This window comes from Lichenostomus cassidix, chromosome 12 (genome assembly GCF_008360975.1).
Source record: "Lichenostomus cassidix isolate B80296 chromosome 12, HeHo_3.0, whole genome shotgun sequence".
Lineage (NCBI taxonomy): Eukaryota > Metazoa > Chordata > Aves > Passeriformes > Meliphagidae > Lichenostomus > Lichenostomus cassidix.
In genome coordinates this window covers 4,436,210-4,462,007 of record NC_139493.1, presented here as the reverse complement: position 1 = coordinate 4,462,007, position 25,798 = coordinate 4,436,210, and the positions used below count along the sequence as shown (strand labels likewise).

Genomic DNA, 25,798 nt, shown 5'->3' with positions numbered 1-25,798 from the left:
TGTGCTGGTAGAGTTAGATGAAACTAATGAGTCAATGGTTCCACATTTTTTAACAGATGGTTGAGATTTAGCACTTTTGGTTTTAGTCAGCTGATGTGTTCCAGTGCCTCTGTGTTCTGGACTGTTTGAGATTACACCTGTAGGGAAAAGAGGCTTGAAATGGCTGTGGGTGCAGACTGTGGAGCAATGGTACCTTGATGCAGAAACCCTTCCATGGGTTTTAAGACCCTTCAAGGAGAGAGGTGTCTTGCAATGGGACAAGAGAATCCTTGAAAAATAATAAAATCGTGTCCTGAGAGTGACTGGGACATCCTAATTGGTCCCACGCTGAGAGCAAGTTGGTTGCTAGTGATGTCAACCAGATTTCATTGCACACCTTCACCCTCTCTCAAGCCATAATGTCCTCACCCGTGTTGAGCAGTACCTCTCTGAGGAAGCAGTCACTGGTTACTACAGGTCTACTCATGGCAGCACTAATACTCAGCATGAGTAAACAGCTCTACGTGTGTGTTGGGGTGTACATGGCTGTTCAGAGTCCTCTGGTCTGTGAGTCTAGGGATACCTGCACACCAGTGCAAAATTCCACATATATACCCTCAAGGTTGTGTTGGCATTTCTGCAGAGCCAAAAACCAAAGGTGTTTCAGTGATTTTAGTTGGAAAGATTTCTTCTCCTCTATTCTAAACAAGCTTCCTTCCCGTCGTTTTCTGGGTTCTGTTGACTGAGCTTAGAAGTTGGGAGAAGGAATGTGTGCAAAAAAATAGTGTTTCTAGACCTCCTGGTACCTGAATTCCTGCTTGGAAGTGCCCATTCTGGCAGCTCTGAGCACGGAAACCAGCTTGAGGACTGGAAAAGTTGTCAAGCACATTGCTGTGCTTAGTTTTGCCATTTTGGGGATGACTCTGAGTATATTTGTGGCTTCCTGTGCTGACTGCACACAAAAGCCATCCCAAAAGAGTTGCTTGAGATGCTGGGCCTATTGAGGAGAATGGTCCATGCACCCCAGTGGGCTCCAGGGCAGAGATGTTGGGCAGCCAAGGATGGCAACTCTCAACTGCAGGCACAACCCATCGCCACAGATTTTGGATTTCTCTGGCACTCAGTCCACAGGTATTTCAGTAAATCTCCCTCTGAAGTGTTCCAGAGGAGCTGGGAATGGCTGAAAGGAAAAACTTGGTTAAGAGAATGGAAAAATCCCATTGCCTGTGCCCTCTCCATAGACTCCTGGAGGTGGGAGGGTGCTTTGAGTGGCATTCGTAGAGAGGCTGCCAGTCCCACGTAATTCACGTAGGAAGTTTCTCGCTGTTACAGTCTGCGGGGACATTTCTTCCCCCTTAGTGACCTAATTTTGGTGAGTGAGCAGCCGTTTGGAAGGACTTTCCTGCTTGACTTTCCAACTGTAGCTCAGAGCCAGAAGGAACAGGAGCTCAGGTTTAGGTCTTCCCTGGTGGCACAAGGCACGGCCACCCCACAATTCTGCCCAGGAGCCCTGGTGCCTCTGGTGTCCTGCTGTGCCACAAGGTGACACTCAATGGACAGAATGTGACAACATTGCTAAAAGAAATAAATCCTTCAGATAGGAAGCAGCCTAAAGCAAGCTTCAGATCCCACTGAGAGTAACTGGATGTGGCTCACTGAACTTTCATAGAGCTTTGCCAAAAGAAAGTAACTTTTTTTTTCTACACAAGGCACATGATTTTCCCTTGAAAATATGTTTACAGAATAGAGCTCATTGCTTCATCAGTCAGTGAATCCTTGATATTTTCATTTATGTGGTTTCTTATTCAACACGTGTTTGAATCATAAGACTTCTGCCCCTTTATCTGGGTTTATCTACTGGGAGCATTTTTAAGAGGGAAATGTCAGTCAGGTGCATGCCAGACACGCAACAAACAGTTTTTTCTGTGCTCCCCGACTCAGTTCTCTGGAATTCCCCTCTGCTTCCTTCCCATTTTTAATGTCCCCTTTCTGGCAGAGAACAGATCCAGGGTTTTCTCTGACCAAGGGAGCACAGTGAGGTCCTAGGACCAGCTCCCTGCTTAGCATCTTCAATCCATTGACATCACACCAGGAGGTCCTTTTGTCTCCCAGACGAGAATCTTTGAAGACTCCTGGTATTTCTTCAGCTGATCTGTTCTGGTTTGGTACTGGAAGGTTCCCTGCAAGCTTTTAATGGCTCTAAAACCTGACAGCAGCTGGTTGTGCTGCTGGAGTGCTGTTCAGGTGGGTTTTTCCTTGCCTTTATTGACACAGCAAAGGAAGGGACAATCAAACAGGTCAGGAGCATGGGAAGCCATGGGTGCCCACCCAGACCTGTCAGCAAGCACTCCATGGCCTCCTCTGGTCTGGATGTCTCTTGTTTTTGATTTTTTTTGTGCTGAAGCTGCGTGGAGACCTGAGAATGTGGGCAAAGCTGCAATGGGAACAGAATGTCATTATTTGTGGTGAATTATTTCTTCATGCTGAGTGTAGGAGAGACTGTAAATATATGCACCAGCACAGCATTAACATACTTCTTTCTTCATAATAATAATAATAATTCAATTTTCAAGAAAATCTTATAAAAATCCAGGCCAGAATTTGGATAAATGAAGTACATGTTTGTTTTTCCCACACTAATTTTTTTCACTTAAAATAAAATACCTAAGTATCACCACCAGCACGATGCATGTGCGAGAATGATGACAAAGAATAAACATGGGGGTGGTGTGGTGCTGAGCAGAGGCAGCTTGATGTTTGGTGGCTCAGGCAAGACATATTTAGGACCAAAACACTCTATCTAAAATACATGATCTTGCACATGTGCCCATTAGCTGCCCCTTGAACTTTCTGCTGGCTGCTGTGAGCACTGACATCACAGGGAAATGCAGCTGCTGGCATTGATGCCTGTGTCACATGGATTGTATGAGAGCAGGGCAACATCTGGCAGTGAGTGCTTCAGGCCCCCAGTCAGAATATTGAGTGTAAGAGGAAATGTGGTGGTTCTGCTGTCTCCTGGGTGCTTTAAAAAGTAAGACAGACTCAAGAACAAAACTATTTCTTAACGAGGCCTACATGATCTTTCCAGTATTAGCGCTCTGCAATGAGCTCAGACAGCATCTCCCCAGGGTGCTGACGTGGGGTTTCAGATGTGTCTGCAGTCAGCAAAGGCATCACCCTGCTGCTGAGTTCCAGGGCAGAGCCCTTTCTATCACCCAGGGAGCTGAGGGACAGGGTGGCTTCAGCCACACAACCAAGGGGACACAGCAGACCTGGGAAGGTCAGCACACAGTGGTATTTTTCTTCTTTAAGTCTGGATGTGTTGAATTTTACTGCTAATGCCCTAGCTGGGCAAGAATCCTGTTCACTCACCACCAGTGGAAGAGGATCTGCAGTGCTGAGGGGGCCTGTGACTTCCCATTAATTACAAGGTGCTGTGATTGCACATTTACATTTGCTGCTGCTGCTGCTGATGATAGTGTCTTTCAGCAAAAGGGATAGAGGATTTTACATGACTTTCAGCTGGAACACCGTGTCACCAACACTCCCCCTCCCAGGCTGGTGGAGCAGTTCTGATTGCTTGCAACACTTTATTAATAGACTTGCTAACATCAAGGAAAGGTTGATGAACACTTAGGATACACAGAAGTGCCAGTGACTGCACCTTGTGCTGCTTCTGCTAATAATGTGTAGAAATTATAAATAATGTATTTTTATTTATCTTGCACTCCAATCCTGCAGTACCTGTAGCCCCCAGTCCATCCCTGGTTCCAGTAAATCCAGCCACTGCTGGGGAAAATTAGGTGAGATAGGCTTTATCAACTCCAGACAGAATAATCTGATTCAGAAATCTCTTCCCTGATAAGGATCAGGTAGAACTGATACAGGAACTCCCACTGGTGTGTATCAGAAAACCCATGAGCTACAGCATGGAGCTTCCTCTTTGCCTTTATTGAAATTTAAAAGACTTGTGGAGGTTCTGACAACAACCAGACTAATTAGCTGGATGCAGACATGGGTGTGAGGCAAGTACTGGGTTCATGATACTCAAGGCTGCTCTGCTTGAGTATCTGCTTGAGTATCTGCTTGAGTATCCACTGCTTGGATGCCACAGGCAAACAGGTCTGTAGCAAGGACAGCCCAGGTGAGCACGGGGAGGTGGATTTCTGGTAACTTTTAATCTCTAGATTAAACCCTTCCAAGTAGGCTTGACTTGCTGCTGAGCAAGGCCTTTGTGCTGCAAATAAGTTTTATCCAGGCAATGACTTTCCCTGGATATCACTAGAGAGTGTTTCCTCCATTCTCCCACAGCTGTACAGAGTGTACTTTTTATTAAATTTTACCCCAGTAATGGCATTAACTGCTGGGAAAGCAGACAACAGGAGCTCCAGGTCTGGCTTTCTTACTGACGAGCTCCTTGGAGAGGAGTCAGCTCACTTTAGCTACATCCCTGAAAGCTGCTGTGCCAAATAACTGAGGCCATCTGAAGCAGTTTGGATACCCTGCTCTCATGCACTACATCATTGGGCAGGGTGTGGAAGGCTAAGCCATGTGTCTGTTCCTGTATCAGCTCTGCACAGCTTGGTCCAGGCTGGGCTATTCTATATCAAGTCTCCCAATACAGAAAGCAGTGTTGGTGCTTTGCAAAGGACTGACAAAATGAAGAGAAGCAGTGGGTGATTGAGGCTGCACTGCAGGGGCACAGCTGGGCTATGGCTGTGTGTTTGGGGACATTGATGCTCCCCCCAGAGCATTTCTGTCAGCCTCCTCACAGGGTGGCACTGATGGGAACGAGTGCTGGATGAACACAGAGCCAAGGAGAGTGAGGGAAACAGTTGTTGGAGAGATGCAAACAGAGGGGCAAAACCACAGAGGCATTTTACTGGGTAGGTTGCCTCATTTTTGCTTCTTGCACACACATATTTGAAGTAAACATTTAAACTCCTCCCTGGTTTTGCACTCAGGGAAGGGACATCTCTTCTTCATGGCTTCCCAAGCATGAGATGGGTCCAGGGGATTCACATCCAGTGTGCTGGGATGGGTTCCCAGGCCTTTACCTTTACCTTCCCTTTTCTTAATGAAGTCTCATTAAAGAAAAAAGAATCCTTTGGCAAATTATCCTTTCCAGCTAGATGGAAGCAATGACATGGCCTTACAGTGCCTGTTCAGATCAAATGGCATCCTGCTGAGAGGCAAGAGGGCAAAAAAAAGTATTACATCCCTGTGGGGATCTGAAAGAGGCCCATATTATGAGTAAAGCATTTAATGATCACTCAAGAAGAGGTTTGGGAAGCTTTTTTCTTTTTTTTTTTTTTTTGTATGAGTAGTTTTGATCTTAACTATAAATAGTTTTGGCCCTTGATGCTCCCAATTACCTTGGTATAGTATGGATTTAAAACACTTGCCACACTGTCTTGCTAGCTGAAGGCATCCTTTTTGTACATCCAAAAGTGTGAAAGGTAACACAAAAAATTCAGCAAATTGGCCTTTATCCTTTAAATCCTCTGCTTCAAAAACCCCACAAGTCTCAGCAGGCTTTATGTACTAAAGACTTTTTAATTTTGCTTTGGATTTCTGATTCTTTCACTGCTTGGTTTTTGTTTGAAGACAAACTCTTTAGGTGATGGCATAGAAATGTAGAAATTATGAAGATGCTGTGGGTAAAAAGGGATTCTGACTTCAGGTGGAGAATATTTTAGTATTTATTAGAATAATATTTGATATTCTGATTTCAGGTGAGTGAGTAATTGAAGATATTCGAGGAGGGTTTGTGTTTCATGATGTGTTGTAAAGCAGAAATATTAAAGTCTTGGTATTTGAACTCATTGTGACTACTAATATTCATATTTCTAATGTTAAAAAAAAGTCCTGTTCTCTTCAGATAGTGCTTGTAATGAAATATCTGAAAAGACACATAAAGCACAGGAATCATTAATGGAATTGTAAAAAAACAGGAAGCCTGAGAAAGTTTTCACTGAAAAATCTGTGCTTTTTCCATTCAAAACTATTATTAGACAGTGGGAAAGGAAACAAACACCTTCCCCCTAAATTGATGAGATTGTGTATTTTGAAAACGAGCTGTGATTTTAGTCTCACCTTTTATAACAGGATTTTTGGGAAACAAATTTAGACCAAAGCGTTGCTGACGTGAAAGTGGCTCAGTTTCTCAGGAAAGCTGAGAATGAGGCACCACAGACCAGGGCTGCTGAGCCAAGTCCCCTGCTCTCAGTGCTCTTTGCTCCTGGTTAAAAGCAGTTTTTTACGTGTCTCTACAGGTTGTGCTGGTTTAAACACAACAGGGGAAGTTTGGCAGAGGTCTACAGCTTGCTTTTTGCTTTAAAGCAGTCCAGTTCAACCAGCACCAGTACTTAGGGCAAATGTATTTAAACCAGTTAACTCTCTAATCAGTTTAACTACCACTGATGCTGTACTGAATTACATTAAATCAGCATAAGTGAGAGTTTAACCTGCTTTATCGACGTCTGCTCTGGCCTTTGCACCAGTTTAATTAACTGGATTTGCAATGCCGTGTTGGCCAGATGAGGTTTGGCCTCACAAACTTTATTCCACAGACGTTTCCTGAGTTTCAAGCTGTTGTTCCCAGCTTGTCCATGGCCGTGTCTGAGTGCCAGTGAGTGATACCTGCTGGGGTCCAGCTCTGGCTGCTTCTTCCACTGCCTTTCCTTCTGCCTTCCTCAAGAAGTCAGACCCAAAAGATTTCCCCACTGAAGGAATAACCCTCTGGTCCCCAGGAGCAGCCAATGACACACAGCCTGCTGCCAGCTCTTCTGACCCTGTTCTTGGCCTTGGATTTGTCATTCTCCTGGCAGTAGTTCTTAGAGCTGCTCTAGCCCAGGAGAACCTCAGCTTTCACTCAAAGAAAAGGCCAACTCCCTACTTCTCCACTTGCAAATGCACAGTCACCACTTCCGAGGTGACTGGGTGTTACTGGCTGCAAGCCCAGTCTAGAGCCTGTCAGCTCCTGCTCCCCAGGCCAGGGACTGAAGGTGAGAGTCCTCAGCCTCTCCTCTCCATCCTGCACATCCCTCCCCTGAATATGTCCCCAAACCAGGGAGGATTGACCATTTGTCCCTGACTCCCCACACCCTCTGCTTGAACCCAGGAACATCTGCCTCGAGCACCAGGCTCAGTCTCTGGCGTGGAAATCATGAAGGCAATTCTTTTGATGAAGAACCAGAGGGAATGACTTAATCCCAGTCTAGGCTTTTTTTTCCCCCTGAAGCCGAGTCAGAATGACATTGCTCTTCCAGCTTCTGTTTGCGCCACCCCTGCTGTTGCTAACCAGTGTCATGAGTTAGCATCTGGAAAGAGGAACATGTGAAAATCAAAACAAGGATATTGAACAAGAGAGATTGTCCAGTTCCCCCTTGAATTCTTCCATTACTTATCCAAATATGGCAGAGATGAAGAAAGGGAGGACTAGGAATTAGTGAATGATTCATTAGAGTAACATAATTTGTTCAGGAGCCCCAGCTGCAGAATTAATCTCCTTCAGTTCTGCCGATAAAACTACCCTGGGACTGACAGGGTTTCAGACTTTGTTCCAAACTGATGACACATTCTTAGAAACTATATTTTAAAACATGAATTCTCCTTAATTCTCCTGGTGTATTCATGTAACAAGGGAGCCCATTTTCAATCCCAGAACTCCAAACTTTTTCTAAGAGAAGCAAATGAAAACTTTGAAGTGAAATTATTAGACCTGGCAACAGCATCTTGCATGGAGCAGGCTTTTGAGAGCAAGGTTGTCCTGCTGAGACATGGGGTAGCTGGCCTGTTGTTCTCCCTCATAAAATGGTTTTTGGATTCCTTCTCAAAACATCTGGTTGTTTCTGGCTGTCTAGCAAAGCCCTGCATGAAAACTGACAAAGCCTGGAAAAATTATCTTGCTGTATGTGGCTGCAGGTTTTCACATATGTCAGAGATATGTCACGTGCTGCTCTTGTGACAATCTAAAGGCTAAATGATCATTCTTTGCAAAACTGTACCTGGTACATGCACAGCAAAGCAGCAGTTGAATTTCCATATGTTCCATCCCTCTCAGGCATTTTCCACCCTAAATGGGAGCAGGATTTCCTGTCTGTTACATTTCTGAGGTGCTGTCTGTAGGGAGCTGAGAGGAAATTGTTGGGTTTCTTTTCCTGGGTAAAAGGAAAACCCTTGATTTGGAAGCAGAAAGGGTGAAAACTGCACCTTATTGGAGACAAAGCTCCAACAGCACTCAGGGTAGGCAGAAACTGTGATTAAATAAACGTGTGTGGGTATCACTGGGAGGTGGAGGAAGCTCAAGTCCAAAGGAGGGAAAATGTGTCTTGGCTGGGCAAAGAGATGGGATGGCAGCTGGGGAAGGGAGATGGTGGCAGGCTGGGGGTCTCCAGTGTGGCTGGAGAAAAAGGAACTGGGACAAGAAATGGGATAATGGAGGTGGCAGATTTTAACTGGCATTATATGTGCTTGGTGGAGCAAAGAAACGGGACAGGGATGTTCCTGTGAGACTCTACCAGATCTCTCCATGGCTACTGGAAACTCTCACTTAAATGCCTCTTTTCTTTCATACTCAATACTGAATGCTTTTACTCAAATCTTCTGCCTTGTAGGGAGATAAAAAGCGATAACAACTTCTTGTCTTTTAGTCTGCAGGGGGAAATTGCATTCTCTTCACGAATTTCGCAGTGTACAATACAGAGTATGAATGCAAAAGTCTGGGAACTTTCTTCAAAATTAAATCACATGTCTGTTTATTTTTTATTTTGAATAGCAGCATTGACTGCTTCCTTTCCTCTTCACATGAATGCACAAATAGTTGGTGCGGGGGAATTCTTGCAAACTGGGAACTCTGCTGAGTTGTGTGTCAATTTTTTGCCTACTTATAGAGATATCAATCTATGTTGTTGCTCCCTGCTGTCAACTAGAGATCCCCAGACTGCAGTTTGAGTAACATTACTGATGGGAGAATCATTTTAAATGGGACTTGTAGGCCAGAAGAAGAAAAATACAAATTATGGGACTTATAAATGAGGATTCTACAAATAAGGGAATTGCAAAGTGTAATGGGGGGAAGTAGCAGCTCTGTTCAATGTGCTTGCTGCGCAGTAAATTGTGTGCCCCATGGTATCTCAAAATCATTGCTGAAATCACAGGAAATATTGGTTTAGAAGGAGGAAGAGTTGTGTCTCCTGATAAACCTTTCTCAGGAGCTGCACGACCAAAGTCCCTCAGTATCCTGAACCTTTGTGCTGCTTTCTCAGTCTTGATGAGAATCCACTCTGAAAAGGAGAATTTGCCCAAGATGAATACATTTTAATGGCTTTAGGAAAATCAGACCCATCATTTGAAAAATAACTGAACAATGCTGACCAGAGAGATGTCTACATGGCACTGTGAAGCCCAAACACAATTGCTCATGGCTTTTGAAGGGGTTTTATTAGTTTGGGTGAAGAATGAGACAAAAGTGTCACATAAGCACTGAGACTGTATTGCTGGGTGTTAATTTCCAGCTCTGGAAAGGACTTAGCAAGGACTTGCTTTCAAGTAACAGAAAACCAAGTTGTGCATTCCCAGTGAGCCCTAAATCTGAACACAAGGCTGCCCCCGATGAAACCTGACTTTACCTCCTAGAGAGTGTTTGGGACTTGTTTGTAGGCAATTGTCCTTATTGGAGTGACAATTCTACAGAAATATGACCTAGTAAGAGTCTTAGTAGGGTTATGCCCATAATGTGAGCACTAGATTGAAGTTCGTGTTCTGCCACTGATTTGATGTTTGACAAATGACCCTTCTGTATTTTGTTTTTCACTTTGCTAAAGTGGATAATCATTCTTGCTCACCTCCCTCAAGTGGTTTGACATTCATAACTGGAAAACAATCAACAGAGCTACACAGAATTCCAGCTATAGAGAGTAACTTTACAGAAACCCTGCAGCAATACAACAGTCACTTCAGCTTTAGTTTCACCTGGTACGTATTTGGGGGTTAACTAAATTTTATTTATGGCAATTTAACTGCAATATTGGCATAATAAGATGCTTTTTAAAGCATAATTTTTGTTTTGGGCCATGCTTACGTATTAGTATCCTGCTCAGGCACAGTAGAAGTATTGTTCTTTCACCCTGAAAGATAAACTCTAAAAAGATGATATAAACATGGATGACGTCTATAATGAATAGAAGAACACTTTGTATGACTCAGCAAAGCAGTGTGAAAGTCCCAGTCAGCTCAGGTGCAAGGAGAAACTACCTAGATCCGAACACCAGATAAAACTTTGCATTGCACAGAAACTGCGAGACAGAATCAAAAGATTCATGGTCTGATGAAAAGTAAACCAGCTTCCTTTCTCCCTGGGAGCTGCACACGCTGGCCCAGCTGAGGCTGTGGTATCTCAAGTGAAGCAGCATTGCCTGGGACATTTATTTGCATACAAGATCTTTGCTCTTTAGAACTAGTTCTATAATTAAAACAGAGCTGAAGGCTCATAAGCTGTACATTTTGAACAGCAGAAGAGAATATCTCATTTTTACACCTGGGAAAATAGAAGCAAGATCATTGCAAAGAGATGAGTCCTGCTGTTTACTGCCTTCATCAAATCATGGAGTGATTCCTCACTTGTGAAAACACAGTTCCTCACAACACCCCCTAACCCACAGAGGCACAGGCTGTAAATGTAGCTGAGCAGTGGGTTTATTCTAAGTTGTTTTTAGTTGTTTGTTTGTTGGTTGCCTTTTTTTTTTGCCCAAAGCAGTGTTATCAAGCCTACTCCTCTGTTGAGCCATCCCCGCCATCTGCCAATGTGGGCTCAAAAGAACATTCTTCAGGGCCTTATCCAATTTGTTGTATCTGATTCATTAAAGTTATTACTCTTGCTATTAAAGCATTGCTTGGAATTTGGCAGCTGCATAATAATCTGGGACTTAAATTTCTGAAGCAAGCTGGAATTCTTGGGTTTATTTAATCAAATCTCACGTTGCCTGAAATGAGCAGGAGTCCTAGCTGCCCAGGTGTGAGCAGTCCCTGGTGCAGCACTGAGCAGCTTTGGCAGTTGAGACAGAGGGAAAGGATGTATGGAAAAGACTCTTTTTCTGGCTTATCTGGTGTGTTGGAATTAGTGGTGTTCCCCTGGCACAACAGGAGTGTTGTGATTTTAGCTGTGATATAATGGCACCAGAATTATTAAGCATCAATTATCACCAGCATCCTTAAATGTCCTGGTTCTCTGAGTTGTGCTAGGACTTCGTTAAGTGAGGTCAAAGCTCTGGGAAAATGTTATGAATGAAAACCTCTATGGGATTTCTGAACTGGGGGATTCCTGTCACAGCAGATGGGACAGGACAGAGCTGAGGAAGGTTTCTTGCCCTCTGGGTTGTAAACGAGGATCAGAGATGTCCAGAGTCATCATCAGTGCTGATAGGTCCCTCATGAGCTCAGGGACAGAACCCCAGTCCTGAAGTCCATCTTCCTATGGCACCATGCCTCCAAACTGAAGAGAACAACAAAGGCCAAACAAGATCATTAAACAAGTTCTGTGTTCTGAGCTTATCTGCTCTTAGTATCCCAAACATGCCAGGAGCCAAACTGGAAGATGAAGTGGCATTAAAACATTTCTGCTGGAAATAACTGAAGCCCAGCTGTCTTCAAATGTTCCATTTTACTGAACCTTTCTTTGCCATGTTTATGAGCTTTAGACTATTTATAAAGGCAGGTAAAGTTCAAAGGAAGCCACTTAGAGCTGTCAATTCTTGTGCTGGGAACTTGATTGGAAAAGTGCAAAGTCCTGGGATGCAAACATTCATTGCTTTTGAACCCGTCAAAGTAAGTGACAATAAATGTGCCACGCTCTACTGCCAGCTGATCTCTGTGGTTGGCACTCAAACCCATCACACCCTCCCCTCTAACTGAACTCTGGCAAGGCTGATTTCTAGGTCTGCACTTGTATGGGAATGTTGTTTGCAGCTGGACACCTGCTGCATGGGTCAGACATTCCCAAGGGGAGGCGAAGAACCCTTTTTTCTTTGTGCTGGAGGTTCCCAGCACCGAAAGTGAACCCACAAGAAAGACAGAGAGGGAGTTTTTACAGGAGTCTGTAGAGACAGCACAAGGGAGAATGGATTCAAACTGGAGAGCAAGTTTAGATTGCATATGAGGAAGAAATTCTTTGCTGTGAGGGTGGTGAGGCACTGGCACAGAGAAGCTGTGGCTGTCCCTGGATCCCTGGCAGTGTCCAAGGCCAGGTTGGACATAGCTTGGAGCAACCTGGGATGGTGGAAGGTGTCCCTGCCATGGGATGGGATGAGAGGGGATGGGATGGGATGCTCACCGTCCCACGGCCCTGTGATTTCAGAGACACCGCAGCGCTTTGCGGAGAGCCGAACCCCGAGAGCCGCTGGGGGGCTGCGGACAGCGTGACGTCACGAGCGGCACCTGTGCCGTCAGAGCCGCGTGACGTCACGGGGGCGGGGCGGCAGGGAGGGAGGGGGCGGCAGGTGGCGCGCACGGCCGGGAATGGGCCGGGAGCGGGGAAGGGGCGGGCTGGGGAGGAACGGGGCGGGCTGCACGGGGCGGTGCGGGCGGCCCCGCTCTCCCGCTGACAGCCGCGGCCCGGCCCGGCCCTGCCCTCCCGGCGCGGCGCGGCGCGGCGGGACTTGTAGTGCGCGGCGGGCGGAGGCGGCCCGGCCGGCCCCGGGGCGGACTACAAGTCCCAGGCGGGGCGGGCGGCGCTGTGTGTGAGCCCAGGCGGCGGAGCTGAGCGGAGCTGAGCGGGGCGGGCGGCGCGGCGGGGCTCGCTGGGCGCCGCAGCCGTAACCTCCCGTCTCTCCTCTCGCAGCGGCCGCGGCGACGATGCAGGCGGAGTCGGGGATCGTGCCGGACTTCGAGGTGGGCGAGGAGTTCCACGAGGAGCCCAAGACGTACTACGAGCTGAAGAGCCAGCCCCTCAAGAGCAGGTGGGGCGTTGCGGGCGCGGGTCCCCGCCGTGCGCGGGCGCGGAGCATCCCCGCGGCCCCCGCTGCGCAGCGCCGAGCGCTCCGTGCCATAATAGCGGCGTTGTTGGCGGAGGGCGGGCCGGGCCCGCGTTATGTAAAGGGCATTGTTGGCCGTGCGGGCCCGGCTGTCACCCGGGGCAGCCCCGCCGGAGCGGGCCGAGCCCGGGCCGCACCTGCCCGGGGAGCTGCGCTGCCCGCGGCCCAGACCCTCCGGCGGGCTCAGCGCGGAGCTGCGCAAGGTCTTGTAGCGTCTGAGCTTGTTCTTGACTGTGTGGCTTTTGCGTGGTTTTTGTTTGTGTGGTTTTTGGGGTTTTTTTCGAGTCTGAGAACAGGTTTGATACCCGCAGTCGCTTAGGGACTGGAAACTTTTGCTAGGTAGGTCACTTTCTTCCTAGAGTGTGGTTTTTTTTCCGTGAAATAGACGCTGTTCGCTTATCTGGAGCGGCTGCGTCGCGTAGATATGCTCTGTAAAGGGAAATAAGGCGGGCTGTGCGTGTTTCCCTGCCTTGTGGGCTGTTAGCGACCCGTTGTGCGTCCTGCTGCTGGGAGAAGAAAGTCAGTGCTCTCCCGCGCCTCCAGCATCCACCTTGTCAGCGATGGCACCTTTCTCCCTCTGTGTTTTCATTCAAGAGCCCTCTATTTCACCTCAACACTCTCCTATCCTGAATATAAGATCGTTACTGTCAATGTATTATGTGTAACTGATGTGTTGTTAGCTTGTCTCTATATTCATATTTTAGTTTTCCACACTGCTCTTCATATGTCTCTGTATAGTGGAAAAATGAATAAGAATGTAAATATTAAATTAAAAAAAGTGCTAGAATGAGTTTACTTTGCACCACCTGTCAGACCAACTTCAAAGTAAATAAATGACTTTTTGATCATCCTCTGAATGGTTCAGAAACGCTGAAGGCTTGTAGTGAAAGGTGTTAAAAATTCTGTTGCTGTCACAAGGGCTGACAGATGTGGGGCCACCTGCTGTGGCCTGTCTTCAGTGAGCCCTTGGTACAGCTCAGAAATGTTGCAGGTAGTAGTGGTGATGTGCAGCCCAAGCGAGCCATCTGACCAAACTGAAGTTGCCAGAACTCCTTTGCTCCCCAAGGTTATGCAGGGAAGTTGCCATTACCCAGGTAATTATTGGAGAGCCAAGCTAATGTGCAGAGCAGATGGGATTCGCTGGCTCTGATGGGTTCCAGCTGTGATGGAGGCAGCTGAGAGACACAGGTTTAATGCTTGTGTTGCCAGTGGAGTGCAGCAGTCGTGACCACTGTGCTGTGGTCCAGTAGCCCTGTTTGTACCAGCTGAGTGTCCTAACTGGTGTGCAACCCTTTGTGGTTATCCTCTTTGTAGTCAGCAGTTTGTCTGTGCTTTCCTGGTGTGAGCATGGAGAGCAGGTCTGCATTTGACCTTGCACAGATGTTGGAGCTGCTTTTAGTTCCTGTGACTTGATGCTTTGGGACCCAAATGCATCCTTGGGTTGTTCACTTCTCTCAGGGAGAAGTGAATAAACTCTGTAATGAATCGCTGGAGTGTTTTTCTGTCTTCTAAATACTGTCACTTCAAACTTCTCTGGAGTTAATTTCCCCAGTATATCCTTACCTGATATTCCTGCAAAGACAGCACTGCCCACTCTTTGGGTTTAAAGGGACCCCAGGGTCTGTCATCCTGACATCCTGGTGGTGCCTCAGACCAACATTTGTCCTGATGTTTCCAGGAGAGCATTTTGGAGGAGTGACCAGCTTATCCCAGTCTGCCTCGTGTCCCTCCACATGCACCCATGTGTATGAGAAGAGTGAGCCCCGAGGGTGGAATAACAATCCATGGCTTTTCTGGCAGATAGTGAACTGACATGTTAACCTCAGTGTGGAGCCTGCCCAGCTCACGTACAGCTCGTACCTCGAGGGAGAGTCTCAGTTGCCTTCCTGGTATTGTGGGAGATGAAGATGCAAAGGAGTCAGGGGCTCTGCCAGGTCCATGTAAACCTGTCCCTGCAGCCAGGCTGATAAAACTTGATAACAGGAGGCAGAAGTTGCTCACAAACCTGTTTGTTTCATGATCATATCTCAGAGTACTTCTGTAGTCCTTCAGCTCTGCTTAGGCCTGGAACCAGTTTGACTGATGATTATCGAGGCTATCAGCATCACCCTGCTGCTTTCTCTTGTGGATGTAAATCAGGAGTAATTGCACGGCAGTGAGTGGAACAGCAGCAGGTCAGCGTGGTGTAGTTGTGGGACTGTGGCCATGGGAATTGCTTTCTTACCCTCTCCACAGCCTGGCTCTGGAAAAGTGCCTGGGGAGCAGGCAAACCAGAGCTGATGTGAGGAGCTGAGTCGAAACAGCGATCTGCCCTTTTCCCGGGTGAGAACTGCTGATTTCCTAGCAACACTCAAGGCTTTCTGTGAGCTTTTTAACCGTAAGAGTTGAGAAGCATCCTTGGCTTACTCATAGCAGCTGAGATTGTGAGTACACAGAAAATTCACCCCGCTCAGAAATAGGTAAGAATGTCAGTGCTCTGAACCAAGAAGGAACAGTTTTGTTGACCTGTTTAACTCAGCCCTGCTGATACTGCTGTCCTTCTCTGAGAGAAGCCCTCCTATTTGCTTCCTCCCAGATTGCTTGTTTTCCAATATGTGACATCCAGTTAAAGATTTCTCCTCTCCAGTGTGCCCTCGCAGTTACTCCATCCCTATTTCATAATTCAAGTCTGCAATCCAAAGCCGCAAGGGGTCCAATAATAAAAGCTTTTTGCAGTAAATACTGTACTAACTTAGGCCAAGCCACAATTGAATGCTAGAGGCCAAGTTAAAATGTAAGCCCAGCAAAAGCTTTAATCACAGGGGTAGAGAGAATACATGGGAGTGAGATAGATCAGTCAAACCCATACTTCCCAAACCCACCCGACTCGTAGGAAGTTAGATCCTTGGGCAAAGCAATACCTACATTCATGGGATCTCTGGAATTTGCCATGGTTGAATGTCTTTGAAAACTGAGATGATGTTCCTGTTGCTTTGGTTTCTCCAGAGTCATTTTTTGCTGTGGGAGGAAACTGGGCTTTAAGACTACCCAGTAAGGCAATAAGATCTATTTTTTCCCCCTCATATTCATATTTTCTCTCCTGCCATATTCACAAAGGATAATAGTTTTAATCTACAAGTACATACACTTAAATATGTATGTGTTTGTGTAATGAACAAGCAAATAAGGTTTGTTTCCTGGTACAAGCAATGTACAATGAAATCGATGGAGTTTTATTACCAAAAGTAAACACAGATCCTGACATGTCTGCACGCAGTCAGCAGGGCACTGGAGGTTTGAGTTACATCTCTAATGTGGATTCTTTAAATCATTTAGCAATGCTTTGGATGTCAAACTGGTATCTGGAGGTAAAGACTGTTCAGCCTGCCCCTGCACAGGACAATCTGAGCAAACCCAGGTGTGGAGAATGTAGCAAAATTTTCTAGATTAAATTGATTTTCTCCTTATTTTTTTTTTTGTTCTCTGCAGTGTGTGTCCATTTGGATGGTCTGTGTGACCAAACACCAGCAAATTACTGTCAGCTGTTGTAATTTACTGCCATGCTCTTAATAAAACCTGCAGATAAATTACTGCTATTTGTACCCTTTTCTGTTGCCTATATTTTCAGACTGGTTAAAAAGCACCCGAATGATGCAGTTACTGAAGTATTTTTAGTGGGAAAAAATATTAGGAAATGCATTTAATTTGCATGATAGTTTCTTAGGAAGCTTATTTTTGTTTTATGAGCAATAGCATTGATATGTAGAGTTTGTCATTATTAAAGCAGTGATGTCTTTATAAAATTCTCATCATTCCTGCTGTCCAAAGGCCTTTTTTTTGTGCAAACCATCAATATTTTACTTATATCAGCTGGTGCCTCATCTCTGTTCAGTTGGGATCCTCTGCAAAACATTTCCTTTTGTTTTTTTCCTCTTATCTGATGCTCTTATCTGATGCTCTATACTGAAGCCTTGATTTGGTTAAAGCTTCCCTTTTAATATGCAATGATTGTTGAGGAAATATTAATTTCGCCAAATAGACACACGTTTTTGAACTGTGTGCTTACTCTGGAGCCAAAGAGGACTCTTCTAAAGTGCCCTAGTGCCTTAGCCTGCAGATGATCAAATTTAATTTTGTAAATGAACTTTGCAGCGTGATTGAATTTGAACTTGATTACATTAGGCTTAACATTGAGTTTGTGCCTTATTGGAGGTAGTCTTTTCATATTACTGCTATTTATGGATCTTATTCAAGTGTTTTATATTCTGGTTGGGTTCTGCAATGCAGTTTGTTCAAGCTACTGCTTATATCTGTTCCAGTTGTGCAAGAAGTGGAAAATATCCTTTATTTAGAACAGGTCACATGTTCTTGCATCCAGGAACCGTGTCTCAGTGTGATTAAAAAAAAATATAAAAATGTATCTTGGAGGAACAGATTTAAAAAGTTCCTGAAATATTTTTCCGTCTGTTACAGAGGAACATTACATATTTTAAACTAAAAGGTAATAATAGCTGAGCTGGAAGTGCTACGTAGGCCAGCACTGCCTGAAATCAGTGGTAAAAGTCTGAACCGACGTCAGTGGGAGTAGAGCTAAGCCAAAAGTATGTCTCTGAAATCTCTCCGGTAACATTTTTGTGAGTGAGTCAATAATTCCATGTTTATTCTGCACCTCAAATTCGCTGCACTGGGAAGGAAACCCTCACCACATCTTTTTGTACTTTTTTTATTTTTGAAAACAGTCTTAAAAGGAAAGGCTGCAGTTGGAGTGTCTGTTGTATAAACATGTGGAGACAATAAGTGGTATTTCCGTATATTTCTTTACACGGGGAGCCGGTGCTGCTCCCTCTCTGTAGCAGAGCATTTTCCATGGTGAGAGATCCTGGGTGACCTTTTCTCTTCTGCGAAACTCTCGCTCTGTTATTTGCAGTAGGCCTTTGCTATTTAGCAAGGAAACAGAAATAGCCCATGAAATTCAGTTCAGCATTTGCTTTGATACGAACTGTGGAGCGTCACCTTTTTGCTTCCCTGGCCTGCTTTCCTCGGGAGGGTTTTGTGTGGCTGCCAAGCTGATCAGAGAGGGCACAGATATTTTGAGGCCGAGCTGGCTGCACTGACTGTGCATCTTTTAGCAAGCACATGTGGTTGCTTTTTATTTATTAGACTGCTGGCTGCGTTAGTTGTGTGCGAGAGCACACAATATGCATTCTGCTTGAAATAAATCCGTGCTTTTCTGGTGAGCAGGAAACTTCCCTAGCTGGCTGCTGTTGATTTACAGATTCCAGGTGATAATTGGAATCAATATTCTGTCCCTTAGAAGGCTGAAAATAAGCCTGTGCAGCCCTGCTGATGAGCGCTGGGCTGCTCCTAGTACTGCTCATTTCCCCTCGTCTAGTGGAGGTCATTTCACAAGCTTCTGGTCTAGAATTTTTGGGGCTGCCTGGAACCTACCCACTGTCATTAACAGGTCATTGCAGAGCCTCTTGTGCACTGTGTATGTTTTTATTTGGCACTTAGGGCAATGTATCAGAGGTCCTTTCCAGCACGGTGCTAGGCAGCATGACTAATTCCTGCTGTATGGTCTGGTCAGGATCTAGAAGAAAACTGGGAAGCAAGAGCAGAAGAGACTTGCAGATGTGCTATTTTACAAACAAATTCAGCCTCTTAACCATGCTCTCTGATTAAAAGTTGATTGGGAAGAAATCAGTACAGCTGCTTAAAAATGAGGGTACAGGAGAAACCTGTTCTGATGCTTAACGATGTAGTCCTCCTGTTCCTGCGTTTGCTTTTCAAAGCAACATGCTTTAAGACTTTGAAAATGAAACAGGAGGAGTAATTTTCTGTTTACTTTTCTGCTAAAAAAAAAAAAAAATTGAAATTGTGTGTTGGCTGTTAATTGTCTTCTGTGAACAATCTGCTGTTTCAGTGTTGGGAACAAAATGAGAGTCCAACTTCCATTAAGCTGGTCAGGCTCTTGGCCATTGTTGTCTGCCTCGTTCTATTTTGGATTCAAAAAGTTTTTGAAATACACAGGCTGTAACCTTTTTGCTTGGAAAAATTCACTGTCTTTTAATATTTTTTTTGCTGGAACAAAGACAACATGATTAAGCAGCATGGCATGGCAGATTTTGCTGGACAGTTAACCATTGCATCACTATCATATTGTACTAGGACTGCGATGATTTATTTTTAATAATCTCTAGTTAAACAGTAACAGCACAACTAGTGGCTTGTGTGTAGTTTTACACTTCATTTCACACTGGGAAAAAGAACAGCACAGGAAAACTAATTTTATTGCATATTCATAACATAAAAATGCCACTGCTTTATCTGCAATAGCTGTAAAAAAAAAAAACTGATGCCGCTTTGAGTGTCAAGATTTAAATATTCAGGTTCACTGGAACCAAAGTCTTGGAAGAGGTCAGACTGTTCTCCAGCCCATTGAGGCAGAAGTGCAGTTTTCAGTGCCAGGCACCCCAAGGCTCTGCTTGCTGTGGGTGGGCAGGAACAGTTTTGGGGTGCCTTTTGAAAGGCTCTGTCTCACTGTCTTTGCCCAGATTTCCAGCTTGTGGCTTGCACAGGCCTTAGTTACTGTTGTCTGTGGGTTTCACTTGAGAATAAGTGTTTCAGAGAGGTCACAGTAGTGTCCAAGTGAAACAGGATAGTGTGGGTATCAGTGGTACAAGCACAGAAATGGTGACAATTACTGAGGAGGGCTTGCACTACAACTTCCAGCTAATACTTCAATCACTAATAGTGCCTTTGGATCGAGCTCATTTTTTCTGGTAACATCCCTGCTGCAAGGGCTGCTGTAATGTTTGTGTTAGCAGCTTTCTGCCAAGCATGCAAGCCAGGGGCTGGTGGTTTTTAGCTTTTTTTTCTTCAGTGGTAAGTGATTATGTAGAAACACTCTGTAGGCTCCCCCCACCCTGACCTGCTGCTCACAGCTGCTGCATGGACTGGACTGGCAGGTTGAAGGGCGAAATTGTGTTGCTGTGATATATAATTATTTCTTCCAGCATGAGCCAACAGAGCTGCTTGCTGTGATGATTGTTACGTATACTGCTATGTAAAACAGAATGCAAGTGTAATGTGGGGTTCAGGCTAGTATTTTAATGTTGTAATTAGCTGCCTCTAACCGTAAACAAGTTTTTTTAAAGTCAGTTCCCGTGAAGATTATTCCTTTACAATGCAGGCGGACATACATTTGCAGATGTGGAGTTCATGAATTCTGTGTTCCTTGGAGAAATGAGCATCGAGAAAAAACAAGTGCCTTTTTTTCAGATCCTTTTTCTCTTACTCTAGAGGACTTCAGGTGTGGGGTCAGGTGGCTGGAGCCCAGTCCTGCAGTTGGTATTTCATAGGGATATTACAGCTCAGGGAAACAGCTGCACTGGGGACAATGCTGCAGCTGCCACCTCTGGGAAGACCTGGATTCATCCTCCTTGACTGCTCCCCAAAAAAAGCTGATCCAGATTCACAGGTACGTTGCACCTTCCTTTGTGCTGCTCTTCTGGCACAAAATGGGTGTAAACCCACCTGAACCTGCTGTTTGGGCTGGTGTGGCTGGGGGGAGTGTGTTGGGGGTCTGGTCTTCTCAGACCACCCTGTGAGGTTGCTTGTGAAGAGAGCACTGAAGTTTTGGAGAGTTGGAAGGATGTTTGTGTCTGTTCAAAACCTACAGAGGCAGTCTTTGTCTGTGTGCAAGGATTACGTGCCTGGTTTGGCCTACTGTTACATTAAAGATTTTATTTGGGGTGAATTCTGAGAAAATCCAGGTGAATATTGGTATTTTGGGTTCCTGGAAAGATGTTGATAATCTCTGAGTTATTCAGGTGCTGGAAGTTTGCCAATTTTGATGTGTTTAAAGCAGCAAGATGATAATATATCGTTAAGCCTTGCATGTAACCTGAATGCTGAGCCACTGTCTATTTTCTTTGCAAATATGTGACAACACAAATTTCTGCAGGAATGGGGGAAACAAGTAGGGCAGGGGCATTGGGGTCTGGAGGTCGGAGAAGAGTAACAAGAAGTGGGAAAAACTGGAATGTCCCAAGTGAAGGATGCTTTGTAGAATGGAGAGAGGAGCAATGGTTCTTACTGATCTCACTGCCAGCCATCCTGTTGTAGTATATAAACACATAAAGAAAACAAGAACTACTGTGATCCTTTCTGGAGGAGAAGCAGCCAGCTAGAAAATTGGGCTGGAGGTACTGCTTCAGGGTGAGAAGATGGGAGTGGACTTTGAAGTTGTCAGATGGTGAAAAATTGTGAATATGGGCAAGGGGGACATGTGGTTCTGGAGCTTCAGACTGGGAGGTCGGAATAATGCCATAGAAATGGAAAGGGATCGTTGAGAGATCTGAGTGGGAGAGCCTAACTGAGCATGTTTTGTGCACATGTACTATTTCCTTTCAGGATTCTTTGGGTTTTTATCTAAATAAAGGAGAGAGCTTGTATAAAGTATGACTTTGGAAATGCTTTTTCTGGATGTGTCGCTGTATGGTAATATGCAGCTGTAAAGCCAAATTAGGAGTACAAACTCTTTCTATAATGTTGATGAATTTCAGCCTCAATAAATAACAGTTTCAACCTGAGAGGATGAAATCAGAATGGTATTGACATGTGTACGCATGCAGGAGGGAATCATCTTAGAGAAAAGCAAAGGGAAAAAACTCATAGGGGCTGTTCATTGGGAGCTGGAAGGAATTCAGTGGGGTGTGGGTCTCTTGCAGTCTGTCCCCTGAGATGCCATTAACTACTGTGTTTGGGTTTCTGCTCGGTCTAGCAAGCTTTATTTTATTTGTAGCAAATATTTACAACTCTACCCAAGCTCAGCCAGCTAAAGGCACATTCCAGCTGTCAGTCTGTCTGGTGAAGCCACAGGCACAGTTCACAAGAGCTGCTGGGATAATTTATTTATTTATTGCTGTTGTATCACAAGAGTTGCTATCAGATAAATAATTATCCCACCCTTGGAGAAGGTACATTGTAAATCTGCTAAGCTGCTCCTTTGTTTGTTAGGCTTGTGCATAATGAGTTTGGAATTTAAGATTAGTAGTTTGCTGTGCAAACTGCTCATTTCGTGACCTCATCCTCGGCTGGGCTCGCCTGCCCCTCCACCTGTCACATCCTGTTGGACACTTGGGGCTATGTTCATTAAGGGAACTTTGGGTTGGCCTTGCATCATCTCATTTTTATGTGTTCTGTTGCCTAGTGGAATTTAAAAAAAAAAAACAAAACCCTGAGTTGGGTGTCCAGGTTCCTTGAAGAGCTTGGGGTGGCTCAAAGCAGGCTTGTGGAGTTTGGGAATGCCCCAGTCAGCCAGGGAAGGCTGCAGGAGGCTGTTGGTGGTGCTCAACACTGTCCCTCAAAGATTTGGGTGTCTGGTGCAGGGGAGCTGTTGCTAAACCTTCCTCGGAGTGACGTGCCCAAGGCAGGTGTGCTCTTACAGAAGTGAGGAAGAGGAAGAGTATGACATCCCCCTGCCCCAGCTTTATCCACTCAGCACATTGAAGTTTGGAGTTCCAGTCCTGACTGTGACTCAAGACATAGGATTGAAAGTGCCCACCATCCTTGGGAGTGCCCAAACCAATAAACCATGGGCTTTGTGAGGTGTTTCTTTTTTTTTGCAGAAGCTACTCTATTTTGCCTTGTACAGTATTTTTTGAGGCTGGTAGGGGCAGGAGTGACTTGGTGTAACACAAGGGAGAGAGTATTTGCATGGGATGGTTCTCACTTTGCTCCAAAAAATAGTTGTACAAAGTGGAACAGCTCTACCAGGAAGCGAGTAAGATATGCTCAGGAATTAGATGGTTTTCAGCTCCATCTAAAAGGTAGTTTTCCAAATCTCTGTAGTTGAAGTCACAGCATGAAATACAGGAACCTGCTTGAAGTACGAGTGGTGATTTTCGGGGCAGAGATATTTGGATGAAGGGAAGGAGTCCTGAAATGTTGCAGTAGGGCAAGGAGGTTGAGGGATGGTATGGAGTCTGATGCCCAAAAGGCCTCTCAGAGTGGTGTGTGTTGGTGAAGAAGCTTCAGGCAAAGGTGGATATTAGGAGTGACGACAAACATACGTTAGTTCATGGGAGTGCTTCATTTTTTAGGAATGTGAGGTCATTTGTGGTACAGCAAAAGGAGCTTGAATCTGTGTAGAAGCAAGTTACAAAGGAGTAAGGTGAGTAAGGCAGGAGCTGAATTAAGATTATGTCTGTATCACAAACTTGTTTTTTAATTTAGCTTGTTGCACAATTTACAGTTTCAATCGAATTGCGAAACTACTCTGCAAGTGATAATTTGGTTCCCAACTAATGCAACTTCTGATACTGTCCAAAGCTGTGCTGTAGGGGCTGTGAGCCCTGAAGATGCTGTGGGCCAGCAAGGATTTAGTGTTTTTCAAGTGTGTCGAGTAATGTAGACAAGTGTGAAATGGATCTGCCTTGTTCTGAGGATCTCAAAGGTGCTGGAGCTGCCCCTACAACAAAACCAGGGTTGGCTGGAAGGGGCCTGGTGCTGCTGCTGGACATTTTCAGAGCCGGGGAGGGGTCTTCCTTGCAACTTTTTTGGTATTTCCCAAGAAAAGCCTCCTGCTTTCTGGCAGAGATCCCTCTGAGCAGGCAGTAATTGCTGTCTTTCCAAAGCAGTCAGTCCTCCTTTGTGGAGGAGTCATAATTATCCCTCACTTAGCCTTTCTAATGAAGGTGCTTGTAAGAGTTGTTCTGGGGTGCAAAGATGTCCATAAGGCAAAATTTCCCTGGGCTGTGCCTGCAGTGGTGTCTTGCCCCACTCTGGGGTTGTGTTCTTGGTTCTCAGGTGGGATCTTCAGGGACTTGCTCTTGGAAACTGGGGGTCATTCGGCTTTTTGCCTTGCAGCACCACTTGAGACTGTAAGTAGATTTGCAGAAGAACAGATCCAGTGGTCTTGTGTTCCTGAATGCTGCTCTGCTGTGCTGGGCACCAGCTCCAAAGGAGAAATGAGGAAAGGTGGCTCTTGCAGTGAGCATCTACCTAGGGCACCTGATGGTGGCTTTATCAGCTGGTGGTCCCACCATTTCCATGCTCAGAGCTGTTCCTGGGCAGCCTGAACAGCTGTTTTGGGAAGGCACAGAGGCTCAGGGGAGCTGAAAGGTCCTGCTCTCCCCAAGGACTGCGAGAGCATCACTGTCACTGTGCTCAGCAGGGCCTGGTGATGCTCTTGTCTGTGCCTTCCTGGCTGGATGATGAGCACAACCAGCAGCACTGCATGAAAAAACATCCTAAGGACCTGAAGAATAAATACTTCAGCGATTTCTTACTGTTAAAGAAACTCAGTTTAAGTACTGAGTTTGCTCTCTGGCCTGTTCTTCCTCTCATTTTTGGGGTGTACTCTGCAGGATGGCTCTGGTTTATGTGATAAGTAGTCCCATCCTCTGCTGTGGGATAACTCCTGCCCCGTTGCTATGAAACATTTTAGTGAGATGCCATGTGAAAGGGAAATATCCATCTGTAACTGCAGAGAGGTTTTGTTCATGGCTCCTCTTGCTGATCAGTTTTCTGATTCTGCTGGTGGTAGATTTGAATGATTTCAGGTGTTGTGGCATAATTATATAGATGCTTGTTTCCTCAGCTGTAATTTAATTCCTTTGCATTGAGATTTATTAAATAGCACAGCACAGAAAATTGCAGTATCTGTCCTCATCTCTTCTCAGTGGGTTTATTTTCTATGGCAAGGACTTTCATAGCTCTTGAAATTCTAAATCTGTAATCACTATTTAATCTAAGACAGTTTCCCCTGTATTTAAGAGCCGCAGAATCAGGCTGTGCTTTGGAGAAAATAGCAAATTTGCTAAATTTGGCTGCTTGCAGAGTCATCCAAAGTACATAGGTTGTTCAGTAGGTGCTCTTTGGCTTCTTGTGCTATAGGAAATGCTGGCTTTTGGAGGTTAAGTGGGTGGGAATGCAGTTCTTCCTTTCTGCATGTAGCACAGGAAAAATTAAATGGTTGAACTGTGTGCAGTTTATTTGGTGGCACTCACAGCTGCAGAGCACCCCTGGCAGCAGAAAGATGGGTCCTCTGGAACTGCAAGATTGTATTGATTGTGCTGCATTTCTGCTGGAACAAAAATATAATGGGCTCAGCATTTGCACTTTCCACTTGTGCATTGTTTTCTCTTTATTTTGTGTATTTAGAAAATGCTATGCTCTGCAGACTGCTGGTTTAGTATTTTCTGTGGAATGAAAACCATCTGGATAATTTAACAGAATTTTATCGAAATTTTTGGGAACAGGCTCTTTTCTGTTTCCTGGAATCTTGTTAGACGAAGATGAGAATTTGAGTTAAAATTCAGGGAGGTGTCTATGTGGTGGAATTTTAGAAACAATTTGGGCTTATTTGAGGTTGTGGAAGTAATTGAAATGTTAAAATGATACATAGTGTCTCCCAAAAAGCATTCTTCCTGAGCAAATGCCTGCATAGACTGTCCTCCCCCCTAAATGTACTTTAAATCCTTGGCGTAGTGGGAGCTGCAAGCTAAGAAAGCATCCAGTGTTCAGGGTGAGGCTTCTTTGAAAGAGATCAGACTTAAATGCCAGCTGAAGTTAAGCATATGTTTAAAGATCTGCCTCAATTAGACCTTTGTTCAATACAACACTTCTGTGTAGTCTTTATTTCAGAATCCTAAATAGTTCAATTGGTTTTGTACTTGTAGGTTTCATCTTGTTGCAGCCCCAGGCGTGTGACAAACACAGGAGTGATCCACCAAGCCTTAAGCATCTGAGCTGTGCTGCTCAGGACTGCTTGTGCTTCAGTTTCAGCTCATGGTTTGAGCTAA

General features: G+C 45.1%; 1 protein-coding gene across 3 annotated transcripts in view; it reads left to right on the top strand.

Annotated features, from left to right (window-relative positions):
• The first annotated feature begins 12,543 nt into the window (after positions 1-12,543).
• The window catches only part of MITF (melanocyte inducing transcription factor), a 100,099-nt gene continuing 86,844 nt past the window's right edge, over positions 12,544-25,798 (top strand). Inside the window, exon 1 of one of the 3 annotated variants that reach the window (XM_085072303.1) lies at positions 12,544-12,935. In XM_085072303.1, coding sequence (XP_084928429.1) covers positions 12,832-12,935 — 104 coding nt within the window. In that variant the 5' untranslated portion in view covers positions 12,544-12,831. The remainder of the gene's footprint in view (positions 12,936-25,798) is intronic. The other 2 variants (XM_085072304.1, XM_085072305.1) reach the window with 2 other exon arrangements.